Consider the following 21,036-nt stretch of genomic DNA (forward strand, 5'->3'; position numbering starts at 1 on the left):
ATCTTGAGATAATGACGTTTTAGCGATTTTCAGAGGGTCGGCTTGTCCAGGGATCTCCTCCTAAACGGTAAAAGATATTGAGTTCAAACTTTTCGGGATTGTAGACAAGTGATTGTACATGTGCTATTTGGCATTCATATTTGTCATGCTCAAACGGCGTTAAAGCTCGCCTGGTCCTGAAAATTGAGACTAAAAAAAGTTTCATGGTTTTCTTAGTTTATCTCTTTTCTGAAAAATATTTTGTTAACACATGTAATGCAAAAAAAGTTTATATTTAGAAGACCTTTCACTTGATATCAAGAAAAAGGGGCTGGCCCATAAAATTAGGGGACCAATAGGGCTCTAAATTCTTTCATCTGTAGCCCTTTACTGAGGGATATTTTGTGAACAGTTATAGAAGCAAATATGTTTATTTTACAGTTATGTATCCAAGCAATGTAATGATTATATCATGTGTTACGTAATTAGGGGTTTTTAGGGGCCAAAAGTCCAGAATTTTGATCAAATATATCTCAAAAAGGAAAAATATTTTGAAATGCAGTGAAGAAGAAAAGATGCTCAGAATGATGTATTAAATTATATGCAATTTTCAAAATTTCGTTAAACGGCCCCTATAAGGGGTTAAGGGATCGGCCCCTAAAATGTTCTTTCCCATATATCTCAAGAACGGTAACGAATTTCTAAACAGTTGTTACACGAAATGGGTTGGGATTTAAATGACCTTTTATTTGATATCAAGAAAAAGGGGCTGGCCCCTATAATTAGGGGACCAAAGGACTCTAAAGTTTTTTATCTGTAACCCTTATCTGAGGGATATTTTGTTATAGAAGCAAATATGTTTATCTTACAGTTATGTATCCAAGCAATGTAATGATTTTATCATCTGTTACATAATTAGGGGTTTTTAGGGGCCAGAATTATAGAATTTTGATCACCAATTTCTCAGAAAGGAAAAATATTTTGAAATGCAGCAAAGAGGAAAAGATACTCAGAATGATGTACTAAATTATATGCAATTTTCAAAATTTCGTAAAACGGCCCCTATATGGAGTTAAGGGATCAGCCCCTTAAACGTTCTTTCCCATATATCTCAAGAACGGTAACGAATTTTTAAACAGTTGTTGAACAAAATGTGTTGGATTTAAATGACCTTTTATATGATATCAAAAAAGGGGCTGCCCCCTAAAATTAAGGAACTAAAAGACTTTAAAACTTTTCATCTGTAGCTCTTTACAGAGGGAAATTTAATGAAAGGCTATAGAAGCAGATATGTTTATCTTACAGTTTTGTATCCAAGTAATGTAATGATTTTTTAGGGGTCAAGAGTCCATAAACTATGACCAGCTATATCTCAAAAAGGAAAATATTTTGAAATGCAGTGTAGAAGAAAAGATGCTCAAAATAATGTACTATACAAAATGCAACCTTCAAAATTTGGTTCAGCGACTCCAATAAGGAGGTAAGGGACAAGACCCTAACACTTTTTTTCTCAGATATCTCAAGAACGGTGACGAATTTCTAAACACTTGTTGAACAAAGCTCTTATCCCTGAAACAAAATAGTATCTGGCCCTTAGAATGTAGACTCCGTTTTTCTATTCTAAATCATGTTTAGCTATTAAATAGCAAAATCAAGATCGAACATATATCTCAAATTCTAAAATCAGACGGAAGACCTCCTCGTTGCTCGCAACGAGATCGTGTCTAGTTCTTCTTATTCTTCTTCATCCAAATTTGTCCAGGCCGTAACTTAAATACCCTTTGACATTAAGACTTCAAACTTGGAACATAGGTAGATAGTATTGAGAAGGAGTGCTCGCCATCAAAGTTTTTGACCTTGACCTATTTTCTTTTTCAAGGTCAAGCGTTTTATAGAAAATAGAGTTTGGACTATAACACAAGACTCCTTAAACATACAAGCTTTTAACTTGTTTCATAGATAGATTGTATATAGTCCAGTTGAACCTTACTAAAAATTTTGACTTTGACCTTAAATTTCATTTCAAGGTCAAATCAGAAAAAACTTTATTGTTCACCTCCTAAATATTCTTTGACAGAAGGACTTCAAACTTTACACAACGAACAATTATAATACACTGAGGTGTACTATTGATAAATATTTGACCTTGACCTTGTTTTACTCCAGGTCAACTTGAGAAAAAATAATTAAATTTTGTCTGGGTGGTAACTTGGGATACCTTTTGACATTAAGACTTCAAACTTGGAACGTAGGTAGATGGTATTGAGAAGAAGTGCACGCCATCAAAGTTTTTGACCTTGACCTATTTTCTTTTTCAAGGTCAAGCGTTTTATAAAAAATATAGTCCGGACCATAACACAAGACTCCTTAATCATACAATCTTTTAACTTGTATCATACATAGATGGTATATAGTCCAATTGAACCTTACCAAAATGTGTTGACCTTGACCTAAAAATTTTATTTAAGGTCAAATTAGAAAAAAATTTCATTGTTCACCTCCTAAATATTCTTTGACAGAATGACTTCAAACTTGGAACATAGGTAGATGGTATTGAGAAGGAGTACACGCCACCAAAGTTTTTGACCTTGACCTATTTTCTTTTTCAAGGTCAAGCGTTTTATAAAAAATAGAGTTTGGACTATAACACAAGACTCCTTGAACATACAAGCTTTTAACTTGTTTCATGGATAGATGGTATATAGTCCAGTTGAACCTTACTAAAAATTTGACCTTGACCTTAAAATTTCATTTCAAGGTCAAATCAGAAAAAACTTTATTGTTCACCCCCTAAATATTCTTTCACAGAAAGACTTCAAACTTTACACAACGAACAATTATAATACACTGAGGTGTACTATTGATAAATATTTGACCTCTTGACCTTGTTTTACTCCAGGTCAACTTGAGAAAAAATAATTAAATTTTGTCTGGGTGGTAACTTGGATACCTTTTGACATTAAGACTTCAAACTTGGAACGTAGGTAGATGGTATTGAGAAGAAGTGCACGCCGCCAAAGTTTTTGACCTTGACCTATTTTCTTTTTCAAGGTCAAGCGTTTTATAAAAAATATAGTCCGGACCATAACACAAGACTCCTTAATCATACAATCTTTTAACTTGTTACATACATAGATGGTATATAGTCCAATTGAACCTTACCAAAAATTTTTGACCTTGACCTAAAATTTATATTTAAGGTCAAATTAGAAAAAAACTTCATTGTTCACCTCCTAAATATTCTTTGACAGAAGGACTTCAAACTTTACACAAAGAACAATAATAATACACTGAGGTGTACTATTGATTAATATTTGACCTTGACCTTCTTTTACTCAAGGTCAAATTAAGAGAAAATAATTAAATTTTGTCTGGGTGGTAACTTGGATACCTTTTGACATTAAGGCTTCAAACTTGGAACATAGGTAGATAGTATTGAGAAGGAGTGCACGCCTCCATATTTTTTGACCTTGACCAATCTTGTGTCTCAAGTTAATTCATTTTCTAAATTTTATCATATATGGATGATATCTAACATATAGCTGACTTCATTGTTTTTCACTAATTAAATTTGCCCCATATTACAATCCTTGGGGAAAAGGGGAGACATGTGTTTTTTTGTGTAAAAAAACAATACCCACTTGTTTATATTTGCCTTTCTATAAGAATGCTTTGGGCCAAATTTGGTTGAACTTGGTTAAGTGGTTTTAGAGAAGAAGTTCAAAATGTGAAAAGTTTACAGACAGACGGACGACGGACAAAATGTGATCAGAATAGCTCACTTGAGCTTTCAGCTCAGGTGAGCTAAAAACGTGATTCCCGGAGTTATACTTTGGTCCAAAGAATGACTCAGATCTTTTTGTTGTACTCTGGTTCGATTCCATCGGTGGGCATACTTTTTCTTTTTTAAAAAATTATCTTCTTGTACAATCACATTTTTATCTTTATTTTTATACAGGATTGTGCATTTTGTATTTTACTTAGTTATGACGAAAAATATACTGAACTGAAAGCACAACCCGTAACTATACTTTAGTATAATCACGCTTTGTTTGAGGACAAGAATCATTCATTCTGTGTGACTTGAAACGGGTGCCACGTAAAAAAATCATGTCCAGCAAAGATTTGCATTTGCCTTTCCAGAAAGAACATCTATAAGAAATGATACCGGTACCATTGTGGGAGAAGTACTGCTAAGTAGATGCAGTTCGTTCTTTGCAAAGAACGTTTGCATTGGTGACATTTTATGCCAACAATACAGTAGGAAGGTTTATATATTAGTCAAAAATTGTGGATGGGTCAGTTAGACAATTGACAACAAGCACTGCTACGTTTTTTTTAAATAAATAACTGGCAATATTCTATAATCTGATCCTGTTCAAGCTGTAGGGCTACATTTAATATCGACACAACTTCGTAATTGTTTTATATTACTTGCATTTCTTACAACAAAGGCATTTTTCGAAATTAAATGTATCATCTTCAAAGAAATTAGTTGTAAAAGGACGTATGTGCACTAACAGGATGAGTAACTTTTTTACCGCCATGTTTACATTTACTTTAGAGAATATCATGCACGTTTTGAAAAAAAATTGAAAAATTTGCTTTATCCTCCCACATTAGAACCACATCGCATAAAGCATCCGTATCAACGAGAGGCATTAAAAATAAGAACTTACTTGTCAATTGTTGTGAAATAATTAAGTTCAAATTTTAAAAAAATCATCTAAAATCATTGCTACTGGTTTAAGCAAATGAATGTGTTCTTTGCTGACATAAATCTGAAAATTTTGAATTGTCATGTTTAAAACTGAATGGGATATAAAAAAAATAATTACCTGATTTAAACGTCATTGTGGACACGGTATATGTTAGAATAACATCATTGGCATTATTATCTTATACGTGAAGAAGTAAAATAAAACATTCCTTATTAGGGCCCCGCAAGGATTTGCGGGTGCCCTATAGTAATCACTCTGTCCGTCCGTCCTTCTGTCCGTCCGTCTGTCACTCTTCCGTCCACAAATTTTCTTTTTTTTTCTAATAACTTTTTTCATGGTTGCCCAATCAAGTTCAAATTTGGTATGTTAGTTCAGTAGGCAGAAATACATATTTTGATGCTAAGTTTGGTTCTCTATGTCTTCTGGTTTGGAGCTGGGGTGGTGGGGTAAATTCCTTAACTATGCATAATGATAATGGGCAAAGAGAGATAACTGCTGAGAATGTTACCATTGTATACAGTATTTGGAAGGCTGTGCAATATTTGTCCTTTGGGATTAATTAACCTTCCACAGGAAGAAAATCATTGAGATTAATTACTGCACTGCCTGTGTCTTCAAAATGAACTTTGTATTGAAGTTAAGGTCAATTTTGAATGATGTGTAGTATTGTGTACATTCTTTGAAATATGGATTTAAAATATATAATATTCATACTTTATTTTGGTTAAAATACCGTACACAATGATTTATGATAATTTTATTGAATTCTAAAATCAAAATATATATTAAGATATCCTTTTTCACTATTTTATTTTTTAATTATTAATTTTATTTTTTTCTGCCTTTATGCTGTTAATTTTAACAGGTAATCAGATAATAACCCCATTCTGTCATTTCTGAAAAAAAAATCTTATTGTAAATTTAGAAGAAAAGGATGAGAGAGCAGAACAATTAATCCCCTGGGATTAATTATCTTGCCTGCTGCAGAAAATTTAGAGGCTTATCTCTATCTGTCATATGAAGATTAATGAACACCTTTGTCTGCAACTGATGTTTGTTTTGAAGTTGAGGTCAACCCTGGGTGATACAATGTATTTGCATTCACTGAAGGCTTGCATTTTATAAAACACCTGTTTAAATCTTTTTTAAATACACATTTGATTTAGTTTTTTTTTTACAAGACATGAGGTTATCCCTGTTTTATGCAGATACAAGGTTACTATTTTGAGTTTTTGGACATTCAGGAATTATCTTGAAATTTTAAAAATACAGTTCTTACTTATAATTTTCATATTTTTTTTACCACCTTATATATATTGCAGTTCTTTACATCTTATGCCGGGCATTTATTTTTCATCATTGTTAATAAAAAGAGGATGGAATTCAAAGTTTTTTTCACTTCTCTATATTAATTGTCATAGCGGGGCCCTTCCTGACTGGTCAGTTTTCTAGTTTTTTTTAAGGATATTGTGTTAATGTTTCAATAGAATAAGAAAAAAAGATATATAAAATGATCTTTAAAATAGCCCCACGCGAGACTCTTGATAGTTGCAAATATGTCGCTAGTTGTAAATAAATGCATAAAAAGTACATGTTTTGTATTAACAAAGTTAAATGAAAAAAAATTAAAGGTAATCAAGTAAAAAAGCGTTGATTACTCATACTGCTCAGAAAACGACTGTTTCAAAACCAAAAATCTTTTTTATATATCACAAGGTGAGAAAGTTTTGGTCTGTATTCAACAAAGGGAACACAGTTTGTTTGTTTGTTTAAGTTATATAATATCAAAAGATCGCTAGGCAGGGGGTTTAATATATATTTTACATTATATTTTTGATTGTTGTGTTCAACGACCAGGGACATTTTTAGTTTATATTGCACAAGGCAAAAAAAAACTACCAAACAAACAAACAAAAAACAGAAAAGAGCAAAAATAAAATCCGATTGCACATTCTATATATATTTTTTGTGACCACTAATGTTCCTAAAAACAAACGACTTTCAATCTCTTATGTTTTTCCACAATTTTTTTTTTTTATAGAAAAAGCCAAAGCAAAGAAACCGAGGTTTGGTGCGAATCCTGTCGTTTTGGGGACTTAAACACCAAGGCAACTCATTTCTGCAAGACATGTGAAGATCTAGAACCATTGTGCGAAAATTGTGCTCAACAGCATGTACGTCATAAATTATGCAGAGGCCATGAGATTTGTAATGGCATCGAAGAATTCCTTGATATGAAAGAAGCATTAGATAAAAAGTATGTGTTTTTTAACTTTATCTTTTTAAATTTTATTCTCAAAGCAGCATTGCTCATAATTTTTGTTCAAAATTTATTTTTCCAATTCTGGTGTTTACAATGCTTTGGGTAGACATTTTCTAATAGTTAACCAAATTTGAGTGTCAGCAATCGACATGTAATAGAAATTCTTTGTTATGTAAAACTCAGGTCATGTTTTTGTTGACAATTCTATTGTTGTCAATAAACCCGAAGTTTAGAACTAAGTATGAATATGACAAACGTTAAAAAATGTATTTTTAAGGTCAAAACGAATAAGCAGATAGAAAAACAAGTTAATTTTTTTTTTAGGTATATTTAACAAATCTAAACAAGCCTGAAAAGTGTGAGCCTGTAAACTTAACAAAGAAGTGTGAGCTCTTTATTTTATTTAAAACTCTACTGCTAGCAATCGAATTCAAGTAGATATTAGAAATGCATTATTGAGGCATTGTAAATAATTTTAAGAATTGACCAAAATCGTGACCATGACACTCAACCCAAAAGACGTTAAGTTGGAGGGGTGTCACAGATTGCTATTAAAAATTTGAAATCAAAATTTTAAGTACTAATTTTATATATGATAAATTAAAAATATTTAATAAAAAGCATAAAAGGTTTTGTAACAAATGCTTATCGATTAAAACAAATGTATCCTTCTTAAGGTAGCTCCATACTCGTAAAATTCTCTGAGGAAAGTTGAAAAACCGAACTGATTTCGACTTAATAGACTTAAATGTCATCAATTGTTAGAAAAAATTTACATGTCATCACACTTTTTGAGATGCCAGATAAACACAAACTAAAGTATATTTTAGCATTAGAAAAATGTATTTTTTTCTGTTAAAAGTAAAATCTTGTAGGCAGAAATTTGTTTTTCTTGTTTAATTTTAATGTCAACTTTATCAGAAAACTAAAATTACAAAATTATTTCAAAATTAATCGTTGGAATAAGAAAAACTATAGCATTTAGACATACAACTGAGAGAAAAGTCAGAAAAAGAGTTATTTCCCCTTTGCATAGATAAAATATATAAAAATTTGGAAATTTAGTATAAAATTAAGTGCGAAAATATCTTTAACCTACCAATAATTCTAATTACATCCATGTGATTATATTCACATGAAATAAATAAAACTATCTTGCACAATTTTTAAAGAATTCAAAGTTTTACAAAAAAGTGTGACGTCACAGAAAACTGGATCTACTTTAAAGTTTAAAAATCTTATGAACTTTCCTGTCCAATGAGGCCAGCTCTTTGTATTCATATTTGACGTCGAGAAAATATTTTTCTTCATAGAGAGAACCAATACAAAAGAACTGAGGTTTGGTGTGAGCCCTGTCGTTTTGGAAACCTAAACACCAAGGCAACCCATTTCTGCAAGACATGTGAAGATTTAGAACCCTTGTGCGAAAATTGTGCTCAACAGCACGTACTTCATAAATTATGCAGAGGCCATGAGATATGTAATGGCATCGAAGAATTCCTCGATATGAAAGAATCAAATCAAAAGTAAGTGTTTGTGACTAATATATATATATAAATATATATATATATATATATATATATATATATATATATATATATATATATATATATATATATATATATATATATATATTTGTTTTCCCTTGGACTGAAATGTCACATTTTCATTGGTTTAACCAAAGCACGTGATTGCCTCATATATCTCTATATTTGTTCTGTGAGAAATAATATTAGGCAATATGGCCGTCATTGGTCGACGCTTCGCTTGCTCATTTTTACTCATTATACATTTCATAGTATTTTATACATAAACTGCATGCCGCAAGTTCTTAAAGTATTTGGAGTAGTTGCCCTTTGTAATTCTTTAAAATTAGAGTAGTTGCCCTTAGAATATTGACGTCACATTGTTTTGTCTGGAGCAGAACAAAATGGCAGCGTCGAAATTTGCTCAAATCTCTGCAGAGGAAAGGGAGAAAACATTTAAATATTGAATAGCAACAAATCATTGTAAGTAAACATGGGTGAAGCAAAGATTTTGAAAGAGTATTTGAAAGGTGAGATTGAAAATTTTGAAGAGTTTAAATGAGTTAAATTGGACGAGATGGTAGGCATCTTGTACATGGCTTTGCGTAGATCATCGCTATTTGTGAATAAATATGTCGCTTGATAGTCCTCGAGAAAACAAAACACTTATTAGGTTAGTTACTGACTCACTACGGAAATATATTGGGTTGATCAATCTTATAGAAGGCTCGGCTTCGCCTCGCCATCTATGAGATTGATCAACCCAATATATTTCCGTAGTGAGTCAGTAACTAACCTAATAAGTAATAATATTCTTTATGGAGCCTCACTACATCAATACTAATACTTTTTAAGACATGGTTACAAAATGGCGATTAAATGTTTTGTGAGTGTTTGTATCAACTTATTTAGTTCTATATCATAATAGCTCAGAGGTTAAAGTTTTGGGATTGTGAACTACAGGTCTGGATTTCGAATCTGCCTGGGACTTTCAATCATATATACTGTAAGCAAACTGTTATTCGTAATGAATTTATTTCTCAATATGCTGGTTCGCTGCAATTGATTTTCGCTACCAAGCTTTATCTAAATCTATGTTGTTATTATAGACCTTTAACAAAGACTACTAGTAGATTGCCATGAGAAATTTTTGCGACAACAAAGCTTTAGCGAACATTGCGAAAATTTATCGCGCGCGAAAAAAGGTTGGTTTACAGTAAACTATTTAAAACTTAAATACACTGAATTAAATTGAAAAACTTATTTTTCAATCAAAAGGTGAACATCTTTTGCCTAGTTGATTTTATACTAATTTATCTATCATATTACATTACTGTTATTTTCTGCTTATTTTAAGTTATAGTAAGCAGCATTAAAAAAGGGATTTAAGTAAACGATAAATTTTGAATAATAATTATTTCGGTGTTTTGCTATTAATATTTACTATTAAATCTCAACACCATAATCATATTGAAGGTTTAAGGTTCTCCAATCCTCAGCCTCAGAGTATTTTTTTCATCATATAAAAATGTCTTTATACCCGCACTTTCTAAAGAAAGTTCGGGTATATTGTTGTTACCCTGTTCCGTCCGTCCGTCTTTCACGTTTTACTTTCTCAAACTTCTCTTACATCTTATAAACCAGCAGACTGAACTCTTGGAGTTTGATTTGGGGTATCATGTTGTTTTGTAAAAAGGTTTCAAAAATTCTCTGTTCGTTCGTGGAGCCAAATAATTGGTAAAAAATGATGGTTTTTTTTCACAAAAAACCTTCTTCCTCGAACTCCTCCTACAATTTCAACAGTAGACAAATCATCTCTTGGAATATGTTTTAGGGTACCCTATAGATGCGCAATAAGGTTTCCGAATTTTCAATTTTGTCCTGGGGGTCATTTAATGGCAGACTGTATTCATATTGTGACGTCATAGTATATGTTCTACGTTGTGTTGCTATAGACAATAAACACCGACTAATGAAGACCGGTAACACGGTCGAAATATTTTGAAACAGTGTTTTAAAGTTTTTTGATATATATATATATATATATATATATATATATATATATATATATATATATATATATATATATAATGGATTAATATACAAATTGAGCTACTAAAGGAGCACGGTGGATCGGTGGATCGAACCCATTTACCTTGATGCAGTAGATCTCTTTGGATCCACTATGCCAAGCATTTCGTTGATCGTAATAATAACACTAGAGGACTAATTAAATTTGTCAATATAAAGTTAAATATAAGATACCAGTTTATCGGACATGGGTGATGATCGGAGATCATTTTTTGCTTTTTTGGTACAGGAAAATACTTTCATTGATGAGTAAAACGGTTTTTTCTTTAAGGAATGTTACATTTTATAAATATAATTGATTGGATAACATTTTTTTTGTTTCAGTGAAAGCCAATCCAAACTAAGTGAAATTTTATGTGATCCTTGCCTTTTTGAAAACCTGAACACCAAGGCAACCCATTTTTGCAAGACTTGTGAAGATCTTGAACCATTATGCGACAAATGTGCACAACAGCATAAACGTCATAAATTATGCAGGGATCATGAATTATGTGACACATTAGAAGAATTCATTAACAGTCAAGTATCAATGCGCAAAAAGTAAGTTGCCATAATTCAATGTGTCATTTTTATCCATTGTACATTTTGCTTTTTTTAAAGACAAATTAGTTTTTTAGTTAGAATGAATAAGAAACTATTCAAAATTATTGAAACCAAATGGACCACCTGGATATTTATTGCAATCCTTGTCGCAATGGAGACTTAATAAAAAAGGCTACGCTTTTCTGCAAAACTTGCAATGTACCTGAACCATTATGTAAAGATTGTTCTGCCCAGCATACTCGTCACAAGTTATGCCGAAATCATAAATTATGTGATGACATGGATAAATTTTTCAACGTGCAAAGAGCTTCAAACCAAAAGTAAAGAATTTTGACCAATAACACACTTTATTGTAAAGAAATCGTGTAGATAAAATATATATATATATATATATATATATATATATATATATATATATATATATATATATATATATATATATATATGACATGTGTAACAGAGTTGGGGTCAATTACTTTGAAAAGTAATTAATTACTTTCAAATACATTGAGAATTTTATCAATTACTTGCAATTACAATTACATTGATTTTTTAAAATGTAATTAATTACTCTCAATTACTTTGATAAATGTAGTTAATTACATTTCAAATACTTTATTAGTTTTATTTTTTTAAATCTTGAGAACATATACATATATTAACAGCATTAAGATATACAGAGCTTTATGTACGGTTATGTTTTTAAAGGTTGTATAGCTCAGTTCAGATCAGATTTCTTGAAAATTTCTAGAAATTTTTTTTTTAACATTAAATTCATTAAGTACCATTGCGTTCTTTTTTGGTTCAGAATAATATTTTCTCTATAGTGAATTAATTTTTATTCACATATTAAATCTATGTTTATTCAGAAAGTACAACTTTTGGCAGTACAGCATATAAATAATAATTGCTATAATTCACAAGAATGAGATATGTTGACTCCCTTAAGTCTAAAATCAATGGGGGTCCTTGGGTATTAGAGGAGTTCACACCTCTTTATCTATTGCCCTGGGCAGTGTGTTATGCTTTAAAAACATATTAAACATTATGGGACATTTAATTATTGTATAAACAAAAGTCCATGCAACAATTCAATTCAATTTCAATTCAATTTATTCTCTCAAACAATTATCATACAATGGTACTTGAGGTACAATAACATATTGCATTAAATTGTGATGTCAAGGGTCTAATAAATTATATATAAATTATAATACAACATAGTATTACATGTGTTAGTAAGCATAAGTAAGTAAGAGAAAAAAAATAAGTAATAATACAAAAAGTGGTAGAAAAAAATAGATCATCATATAAAAATTTAATACAATGTTTCATTGGTGTTCAATACGCGGATAGTAATAATAATAATATAAATGCTAATATAGTTTAGGCTGGACAGCAGACTTGCTCTTGGATATTCAATATAAAAGAACTGAATTTTTTCAATGTTTTGATGTTCGTTGTCATCAGCAGTTCCCTAAATTTTAATATACTTGGTTTTTTAAAATACTTGGTACGTAGGAATTGCTTATGTAAAGTTAAGAAAAATTTACACTCAAGAATAAAATGGTATTCGTCCGCAAATTTACCACTATTACAGAGTGTGCAGCTTCTGTCATTTACAGGAATTCCATACCATCTACCGGTTTCAATCGGTAAACGGTGATTTGCTGTTCTGAATTTAAATCAGATTAAATAGTTTCCTATAAACTGGTAAAAATATTGTAACTGTTGTGGAAATGTGTTCATTAATCACTAAATCATGTCCTGGTGATTTATTGTTTTTAAGTTTCTTTACCGCTTCTAAAATTTCTTCGTCGCTAATAGGGAGGTTCAGAAAGTCATATGTATCCGTAACGGCCACTTCTGGTAAATTTTCATTATTGTTATCGACTTCGCACTCATTCATACCTTTCAGAAACTCGAACATGTCATTAATATCTACAGCACTCGAGTTGTTTTTACTACCTGCATTAAGGATTTTCCAATAATCTTTTAGATTATTGGAATGCAAGTTCACTAATTTTTTTGTTAGCTCCGACTTATGGTTTTTAAGACACTTATCCATTATGTTTTTATAATTTTTATTGGCTGATTTTAGAGTTTCTTTGTTTTCGGCAGATTTACATTTAGAATAATTCTTTGTGGCTGAGAGGAACTTTTTTCGTGCGGATCTGCATTCCTGATTAAACCATGGTTTATTGCATCTTACATGTTTGGAATGTGGATAAACGACACCAAATGTTTCCTTAGCAGCGTTAGAGAAAACATTACAAATATCAATAGTTATATCAGAAATATTGTCTTGATTGAAATCACGCGTTCCTCTGGCTAGGTCATCTAAAATGAGGTCAATATCATTGACGGCCGCGGTATTAATGTTATGGCAAAAGTCCTTAGCTTTATCCTGGGACCATAATTTTACGCTCGGCTGAGTTTTACCTGTGATATCATTCGACGGTGTTTGTGTGTTATTACAACTTGAAATAGTAAAAGAAATTGGATTGTGAACATCGGAATATAAATTATTAAATTCTACAATGTCAAAATCCTGGAAAAAAGCAAACATGTGTACACTAGATAAAACGTAGTCGACCGTGCTACTGCTCTTACATGTAGTACCACCTGTATACTTATCATTGCCAATACGTCTATTTACAATATAGAGTTCATTATTTTTGCAAAAATCTATAACCTTATATCCGAAATTGTTTACGTGAAAATCTTGCACTTTTCGTTCCAGTGGTATTTTCAGCATTTGAAAAGCTTGTGAGCGGACTGCTATATCAGTATTATAAATATCTTCACACATATTTAATTGCGTTAAAAAATCATCAGATATAACATAATCATGTAAACAACCAACAAGTGCATTAAAATCACCGAGTAAACATACATACTTAGAATCTTTTGCAATATTGATAAGCTCCTTTTCTAATTCAGTAAAACAGTCAGGTGAAGAAAATCTACTACATTCAGGGGGGATATAAACGATTCCACACAATAGATCCTCGTCATAGTTTAACAGTTGTTTGCTAACTTTGAACCATGAGACATTTTTGCAAAACATGTATAAAATCTATTTATCATTATAAGACACTTTTTTATATTCTAAACGTGGAAAAAAAGTAATTGAGATGTAATTGAAAAGTAATTGAAAATACACAATATTTTTGGAATGTATTTAAATACATTCAATTACTTGTAATTGAAGACAGACTCAATTACAAATTACTTTCAATTACTTTGAAAAATTTAATTAATTACACTCAATTACAAATACTTTTTTCCATTACCCCATCCCTGATGTGTAATATTGCGCACAATTGATAAATATTGATTTATATATGGCATGAACAATGCACTCTTATACTCTTTCCATAAGGAAGACGTGCATTGCATCAGATAGTACCTTCTCTGAAAAATCATAAATGATAGAAAACATGATTAAATTTGTTTTCAGTTTCAACGAACATGTTAATGATCATGCGGACAAACTATTTAATATATATCTAAATGTCGTTAACTAATAGTTTAATGTAAAACATATTCCATAAGTCAAACACAAACCCATGTGTATGTGTCGTCATCCAAAAAGTTTTTGGTACCCACAGTGAGTAGCTGTGAATTCGTCCCTTTACATCGCAATTAACACCTGTCTTTCATTTAAACGGAGGTCAACTTTTTGCGTACCATTTTATTTTCTCAATTTCTTTTTGTATAAAAAATGTTTATTTTATAAAATTTGCAGGAAATGTAACAATTTCTTTTTAAAAAGCAAACCGAACACGATTTTTTTGTAACTGGGGAGATTTAAAATGCATTTTTGACAAAACATGTTAGGTTCCTAATCTTGTACGAAAAGTTGTGCAGCAAATTAGGCTTGAACGTAATTGAGATTTGATTTTCAAAATCATAAATTATTAAGAAATTAAATTTTAAACTCATGAGTATGACGCTAGATTAACATTTCTTAAGTCAATATTCTCATTTTTGTGAAACGTTTTTACGATAAGAGATACTTATATAAAATGTTGTATTTAAACGCTCAATCAACAATGGCAAGGAATATTGTTACACAAGTTTGTTTACCTAGCAATGAATTTACGTTAACAAAGTAAAATACTTGTAATTTGATAGTTAAGGTTTTCCGCTGGGAGCGGAAAACCTTACTATTATTCTGAAAAATTTTCAAATTTCTTATTATTTTTTTTTTCTTCTAGACGCCAACTTTGATCCTTAATATCTCGCTCGTTTGTTCACCGATTGTTTTGAAATTTTCAGGACTGATAACAATCCGCGTGATGTTGTCGTTGCATATTTTAGTTGAGGAAAATCCCTATCCGGTTTTGAGTTATTCCCCTTTTTGTAAAATTTAACGACTTCTTTTGTCCAGGGGGTTTAGCTTTAACGATGACTGGCAGAGTCTCAAAGATGGGCTCGTTTGGAAGCTAATACATTGAATTTGTGCGAGATATATTTTATTTATTATTTAAATGCAAATATAAGGGGTGGTATAGATGTTGAAACAAAGGTAAGAAAAAAAATCAAAAAAATTCGCGTATTTTCCGTGTTAGTTTTCTACCTGATAAAAATTTGTTATAACATGTATTTTAAAAGTTCTTGGTCTTACTCAGACCTTTCATTCGGTATGCCGAATAAAGGGCTGGCCCTTATAATTAGGGAGTTAGAGGCGTCCAAAGTTTCTTGTCAATAACTTAAAAAGGAATAAAAATTTCTAATGCATTATTGAAGCAAAGTTGTAAAGAAATTAATTTTGAATCCTTCTATAGTATTCAATTTAATGTTTTCGTAATTTATAGTCAGTATTTGCAGAAACAATTGTTGTCAGTTCGGTCCATTTTTGTGGGGGTGCGCACGTTTATGAGGTTATGAAAGGGCTTCTTGTAATGCACCAACTGATACAAGTAGTGCGCAAAAATAATTCCACATAAAATTCCCAAATGTTTTTATTCATATGTACATTTTCATTTCATATAGATGAACCTCTTTGACCTTATTTTTGTTGTTTGTTTCATAACTGTGCCCCTGTCTATATTTAGATGCATTACGAGACTCAGGTAACCGATCGATAGGAGAGTCGCTAGCTGTATTCAGGCCGTCGCCTAGACGATAGTGCATGTGCTTGTAGAGCTGGACGTACACGTTTAACGCGTCGCCCCACTGTGTTACTGTAACAGAGACATTTTGAATTGTTTCAGTACTGGGAGATGTGTTAATAAAATGGTTCCAATGCATGGTAATTAAACTCAACTTTTCTACAATACGTTTACACGACAGTCTTATAAAGCACAATGTGTATTACTGACATGACAAATGTACACTGGCAATTTAAACGAACGCGGGATTGCTCCCGATAGAACAATTCTTTTAAAGCAAAAAAAACAATACTGATTTGCGATGGATATAATATAATTATCATCGTGGAGTTGATTTTAAAAAGTGAACTAAATATTCGTATACGATAATATTTGAATCCAAAGCCGCTAGTTTTAAGTTACGGTTATCAGGGATATTAATTATGACTTGCCCCGCGTTTCAGGTTTTTTACTTGCAAAACATCTACAAACGAAAATACCAAACAACCTTCAGCAGCAACTTATAAATTATTTTTTCCATACACAATTCTAAAGAGGTAATTAAATAAATTTTATAAATGCTTTATACTTGTATACATTCGCTATCTTCCATGGAAAAAAGTGGCATGGAAAAAATGTTCAATGTTCATCAAATACGCTGTAGTCTTAGCAATCGAAAATAATTAACAAACTGTATATTGATAGATTGACATATCAACAAACATTCAGACCCGCAATGAGTTTTTTTACAAGTTCTATAAAATGTAGAATCAATGACTGAATTCTTTACCGTTTTCCGTGTTGGTTATTTTGAATCACGTGTGTACGTTATGTGTAGCCATATAGATGAACACTTTAAGTGTTTAATTTTTATAAGAAATTGTGTACATGCAGAGCAATGCGATGCTAGGACAATTGTATTCCAACAATGTATATGGTGAGGCCGGTCAGACTGATACTGGTTCTGCTTGTTCTACAAATAGCGAATTAAGACAAAGTATTTAGGTGTTATATTTTAAAGAAATATAAGTATTACTTTCTTTAAAGCTTGCATTACTCAACAAAGTATTTTATTGGAATCATTCTTAGTTACCTAACTGCATATGTACCGCTCGGTCTGTATCCCGGAAAAATTGACTACCATCCGAAATTTTTCATACAAGGTCTACATACTTGCAGCTAACATTACCTTTAAAAATACATTTTAGAATTTGCCGCTGTTTATAAATTCATTAAAAAGACGCGCAGAATCAAGTGGTAATATGTCGTTTGATATGGGATTTATGACGTCTATTTATATTGTTTTCATTAAAATTATTTCATTATTTCAAGCTTGTGGGTGGAATGAAATCAGTTTCACATGTTATATGACATAAAGATGTCCTCTCCCCACTTTTTCTCGCAGCAACTATTTTTTTTAAAATTTACATAAAAAATTGAATTGTCATGGAGTTGCCCCCCCCCCCCTTTTTTTGTAGCATGTAAAAAAATGGTATGAAAATCATGATATTATGAGTGAAATTTTGAAAATTTTAAAAAATTCATTAAAAAAAATTCTTTTTTTGCTTGTCAAGATTTGTTGGATGAGTTTGCCCCCCCCCCCCCCCCCCCCACTTTCAAAAACGATGCTACGTGCTAGGAAATTACTCCTCTTTAATAAACAAAACAAACTAACAAACATAACCGATCCAGATAAATATAATTACATCTATCAAAAATAACCTTAAAAAACAAACTACACATTCATCCTTCACCCACAATATTGCCTTTTCGATATTTGTCATCGTTGTAGACCCGTGTAACAATCTGTTACATTATATATGTAAGTAGGTGCTTGCACAACAAAGAACCCCTTGCTGATCTACATTTTCAATAACGCATACAAAGAAAAAATATATTTTGATTTATTTTTGAATTTCTTTTGATGTAAAAAAAAAAGAGAAGAAATTGGTTCTCAGTCTCTCTTTATGCCTGTTTGTTAGCGGTTAATCCAAGTTCATTTTGAATATCCTTTGGTAATTTAAAAAATGCGATGTAAATTTTTTTTTCATGCAATATTTCGGATAAAGCAATGAAGAGTTGTTTCTTGAAATTTTATTAGACCATAAAATTGTAAAATGCTAGCATTGAAAATTGTGCCCGATTTCTTTCTTTTTTTTTAAGGTAAAACTTTATTGATTTAAAAAATGATTCTTTGAGACAAACAAATTGACATAATCAATAAGAGTTTGACAATCTCTAACTGCAGGTCTGTAGCTTTTAGTCAGAAAAAGAATCGGATGGACGACCTAGGACACAGATCGTCCATCCGAATTTCTTGAAAATTGCCATTATTTTCGTACGCGGACGCAATACTCACCGAGACTAAATGGTTCGTATCTTAAGTTTTAACTGCTTTGACAGGTTATATTGGTTTTTTGATAATTATGAACATGAATATTTAAATAAAAATTGTTAAAATTATAGTAAAATTACCGGCATTGGTCTTCTCCGTGCGCGGATCTAGAAGGGGAAGGGTTCCAGACCCCCCCCCCCCCCCCCAGCGAAATTTCTTTCAATTACGTGTACATTATAAACTTACCAAATATGCCTCAGACATCCCTTGGCAAAGTCAAATAACCGTCTGACTTTTCAACCCCCACCCCGGAAAAATTTTCTGATCCGCGCATGTTCCCCCTCCTCGAAATACAAAATTATTCTTCAAAACCCCTTGTAAAATTTCCAGGATCTCCGCATATATACTAAGAGTTTCATTGGCGCTTGCGTTTGATAAAAATGCGTGTAAAACGTTTGCCAATGGTCTTTTTACCTTCGTACCGGGCATAACAACAGTCCCACTCTGTGAATAAAATGCGGCGAATCAAACTAGAGACAATGTGTTAAGATCTGTATTTGCTTATAAACATGTAGCATCATCGTGCAAATTGCACTGTTTAATTATATTTTTTTTTTGTTGACTTTACTTGTAAAAATCGTAATTTTTTCTCACAGTTCATATCTTACAAAGTTACTTTTTTATTTAGTGATTGACACTTTTCAGACTTTATATGTGATTTCAAAGAGACAGAGTGTCATGTCTCAAGGACTGTTAATCTCTTAAAACATCATTGTGCAATTATCAGATTTTCATTTCTTGGACATTAAAGACTCACTGAGTTTATTTAATTATTTTATATCTGTGAACCTTTCACTCAGCTTACTTATATCATTACCTGTCAATTTATACTCATTGTTAAGATTCTTATAAATAGTTATGTACAATTGTCAATGTGCAGTCTGGAATACGGCGGCCAGCCCCGGCCACGTCCGACTCTCCCAGAGTCTTGAGTCCGGAGGCCACTACTGGCCATATCCGAATTGTTTGTAACATGTCTGTCTGTTAAATTGTTATAATGTTGCCATCGTTGAGTCTCGTCCAATAATGTGGAATCTTGCATCAATTGCCTGTTTATTTCTCTGGAACTGTGTACTGGTGGACCTTCGGGAATACGGCAAACCTACCCTTCGTTTTAGCTTACGGCCCACAGTGCGCCACAACCTTATACACTTTACGCCAACATTCCCTCACCCGGTTCGTACTGCACACGACCGATGCAGATCCAGACGAATTCTCTATCACTGTAAAATCTACGCAGTCACAGATATATAATACTTTGTTTCTCAGTGTTTACACATCTAATATTGTACTATGGTCAGCTATCAATTTTTTGTAATACGTCACAAGTATGACGCAGCTACGACGGAAAACCTAATCGTTGCTTGCAACGAGCTCGTCTCTAGTTTTTTAATACATCTTTGTTTTGTTTTTAGAAATAGTGCAGAAAACCTGAAAAAAATCGATGACAAGGTGACAAATTAATTATTAAGCATGAATTTTATTATATATTATATTATTCTTTTTAAAAGCATTGATTGATTATTTTACTTTTTACAGTCTCCTGGAAAACCTTATGCAGAAGAAATCAAATCGGATTCAGTGCGTCTCTTTTGGAACAAATCGAATCAACCAGCAGACCATTATCAGATTCGGTTCAAAGCCAAGAACGGCAACTTAAAATGGAAATTCACAGATACAGATTCAGACGAAAATAACGTCAACATTTCTGGATTGATGGCGCATACAAAATACATATTTCAAGTCCGTGGAATATTTGGAGAGCAAGAGGGTCCATATGGTCAAGCTAATGAAGACATTGAAACAAGAAAGTCTTTAGGAACAACATTTTTGGAGTTTTCTTTATTGCAGAACAACACGGATTGTCCTCCAAAATATTTACTTCCGATACAAGAAAATAAAAACGCAAGAAATTCAAGCGCGCGAACAAGACAGTTAACGCTTGGTAGGTGTACCAATTTTCTCATATAATTATTCCTTTTTCAAAAATGTCATATTTTGTAATAGAAACTCAAGATATTACACAAGCACACGCATTTTACAGGACAACCATTGAAAGACTTTTGTGAGGAAAAAACCATAATGTTAGTTGGAGCAACAGGTTCAGGAAAAAGTACTTTAGTGGATGGCATTGTCAACTATATAATGGGTGTAAGTTTTGATGACCCATTTCGATTCAGGATAGTCACTTTAGAAGAGGAAGAAAAGAAATCCCACAACCAGGTACTTAATTTTAGAAGATAGATTTGTCAACATTTATACAAAATAGCATTTGTAATATATTGAAATCAAATGAATTATTGCAAGAAATAAAACTATTACTTTATTGAAGCGAAAACAATTGTGATAAAATGTGAACATAAAGTTTATATACTTGATTAAATCAAACAAATAGCAATAGTCTACAAAATAACTTAAA

The 21,036-nt window shown here is 31.7% G+C and overlaps 1 protein-coding gene across 3 annotated transcripts in view; it reads left to right on the forward strand.

The window, feature by feature from the left end:
- LOC128183353 (uncharacterized) overlaps positions 1 to 21,036 on the forward strand; it is a 56,664-nt gene that overhangs the window by 30,850 nt on the left and 4,778 nt on the right. Inside the window, exons 7-13 of one of the 3 annotated variants that reach the window (XM_052852332.1) lie at positions 6,742 to 6,957; positions 7,288 to 7,348; positions 8,277 to 8,489; positions 10,905 to 11,120; positions 20,033 to 20,069; positions 20,157 to 20,562; positions 20,662 to 20,840. In XM_052852332.1, the coding sequence (XP_052708292.1) occupies positions 8,470 to 8,489; positions 10,905 to 11,120; positions 20,033 to 20,069; positions 20,157 to 20,562; positions 20,662 to 20,840 (858 nt within the window). In that variant the 5' untranslated portion in view covers positions 6,742 to 6,957; positions 7,288 to 7,348; positions 8,277 to 8,469. Of the gene's footprint in view, positions 1 to 6,741; positions 6,958 to 7,287; positions 7,349 to 8,276; positions 8,490 to 10,904; positions 11,121 to 11,235; positions 11,444 to 20,032; positions 20,070 to 20,156; positions 20,563 to 20,661; positions 20,841 to 21,036 lie in introns of those variants that run through there. The other 2 variants (XM_052852331.1, XM_052852333.1) reach the window with 2 other exon arrangements.

This window comes from Crassostrea angulata, chromosome 5 (genome assembly GCF_025612915.1).
Source record: "Crassostrea angulata isolate pt1a10 chromosome 5, ASM2561291v2, whole genome shotgun sequence".
Lineage (NCBI taxonomy): Eukaryota > Metazoa > Mollusca > Bivalvia > Ostreida > Ostreidae > Magallana > Magallana angulata.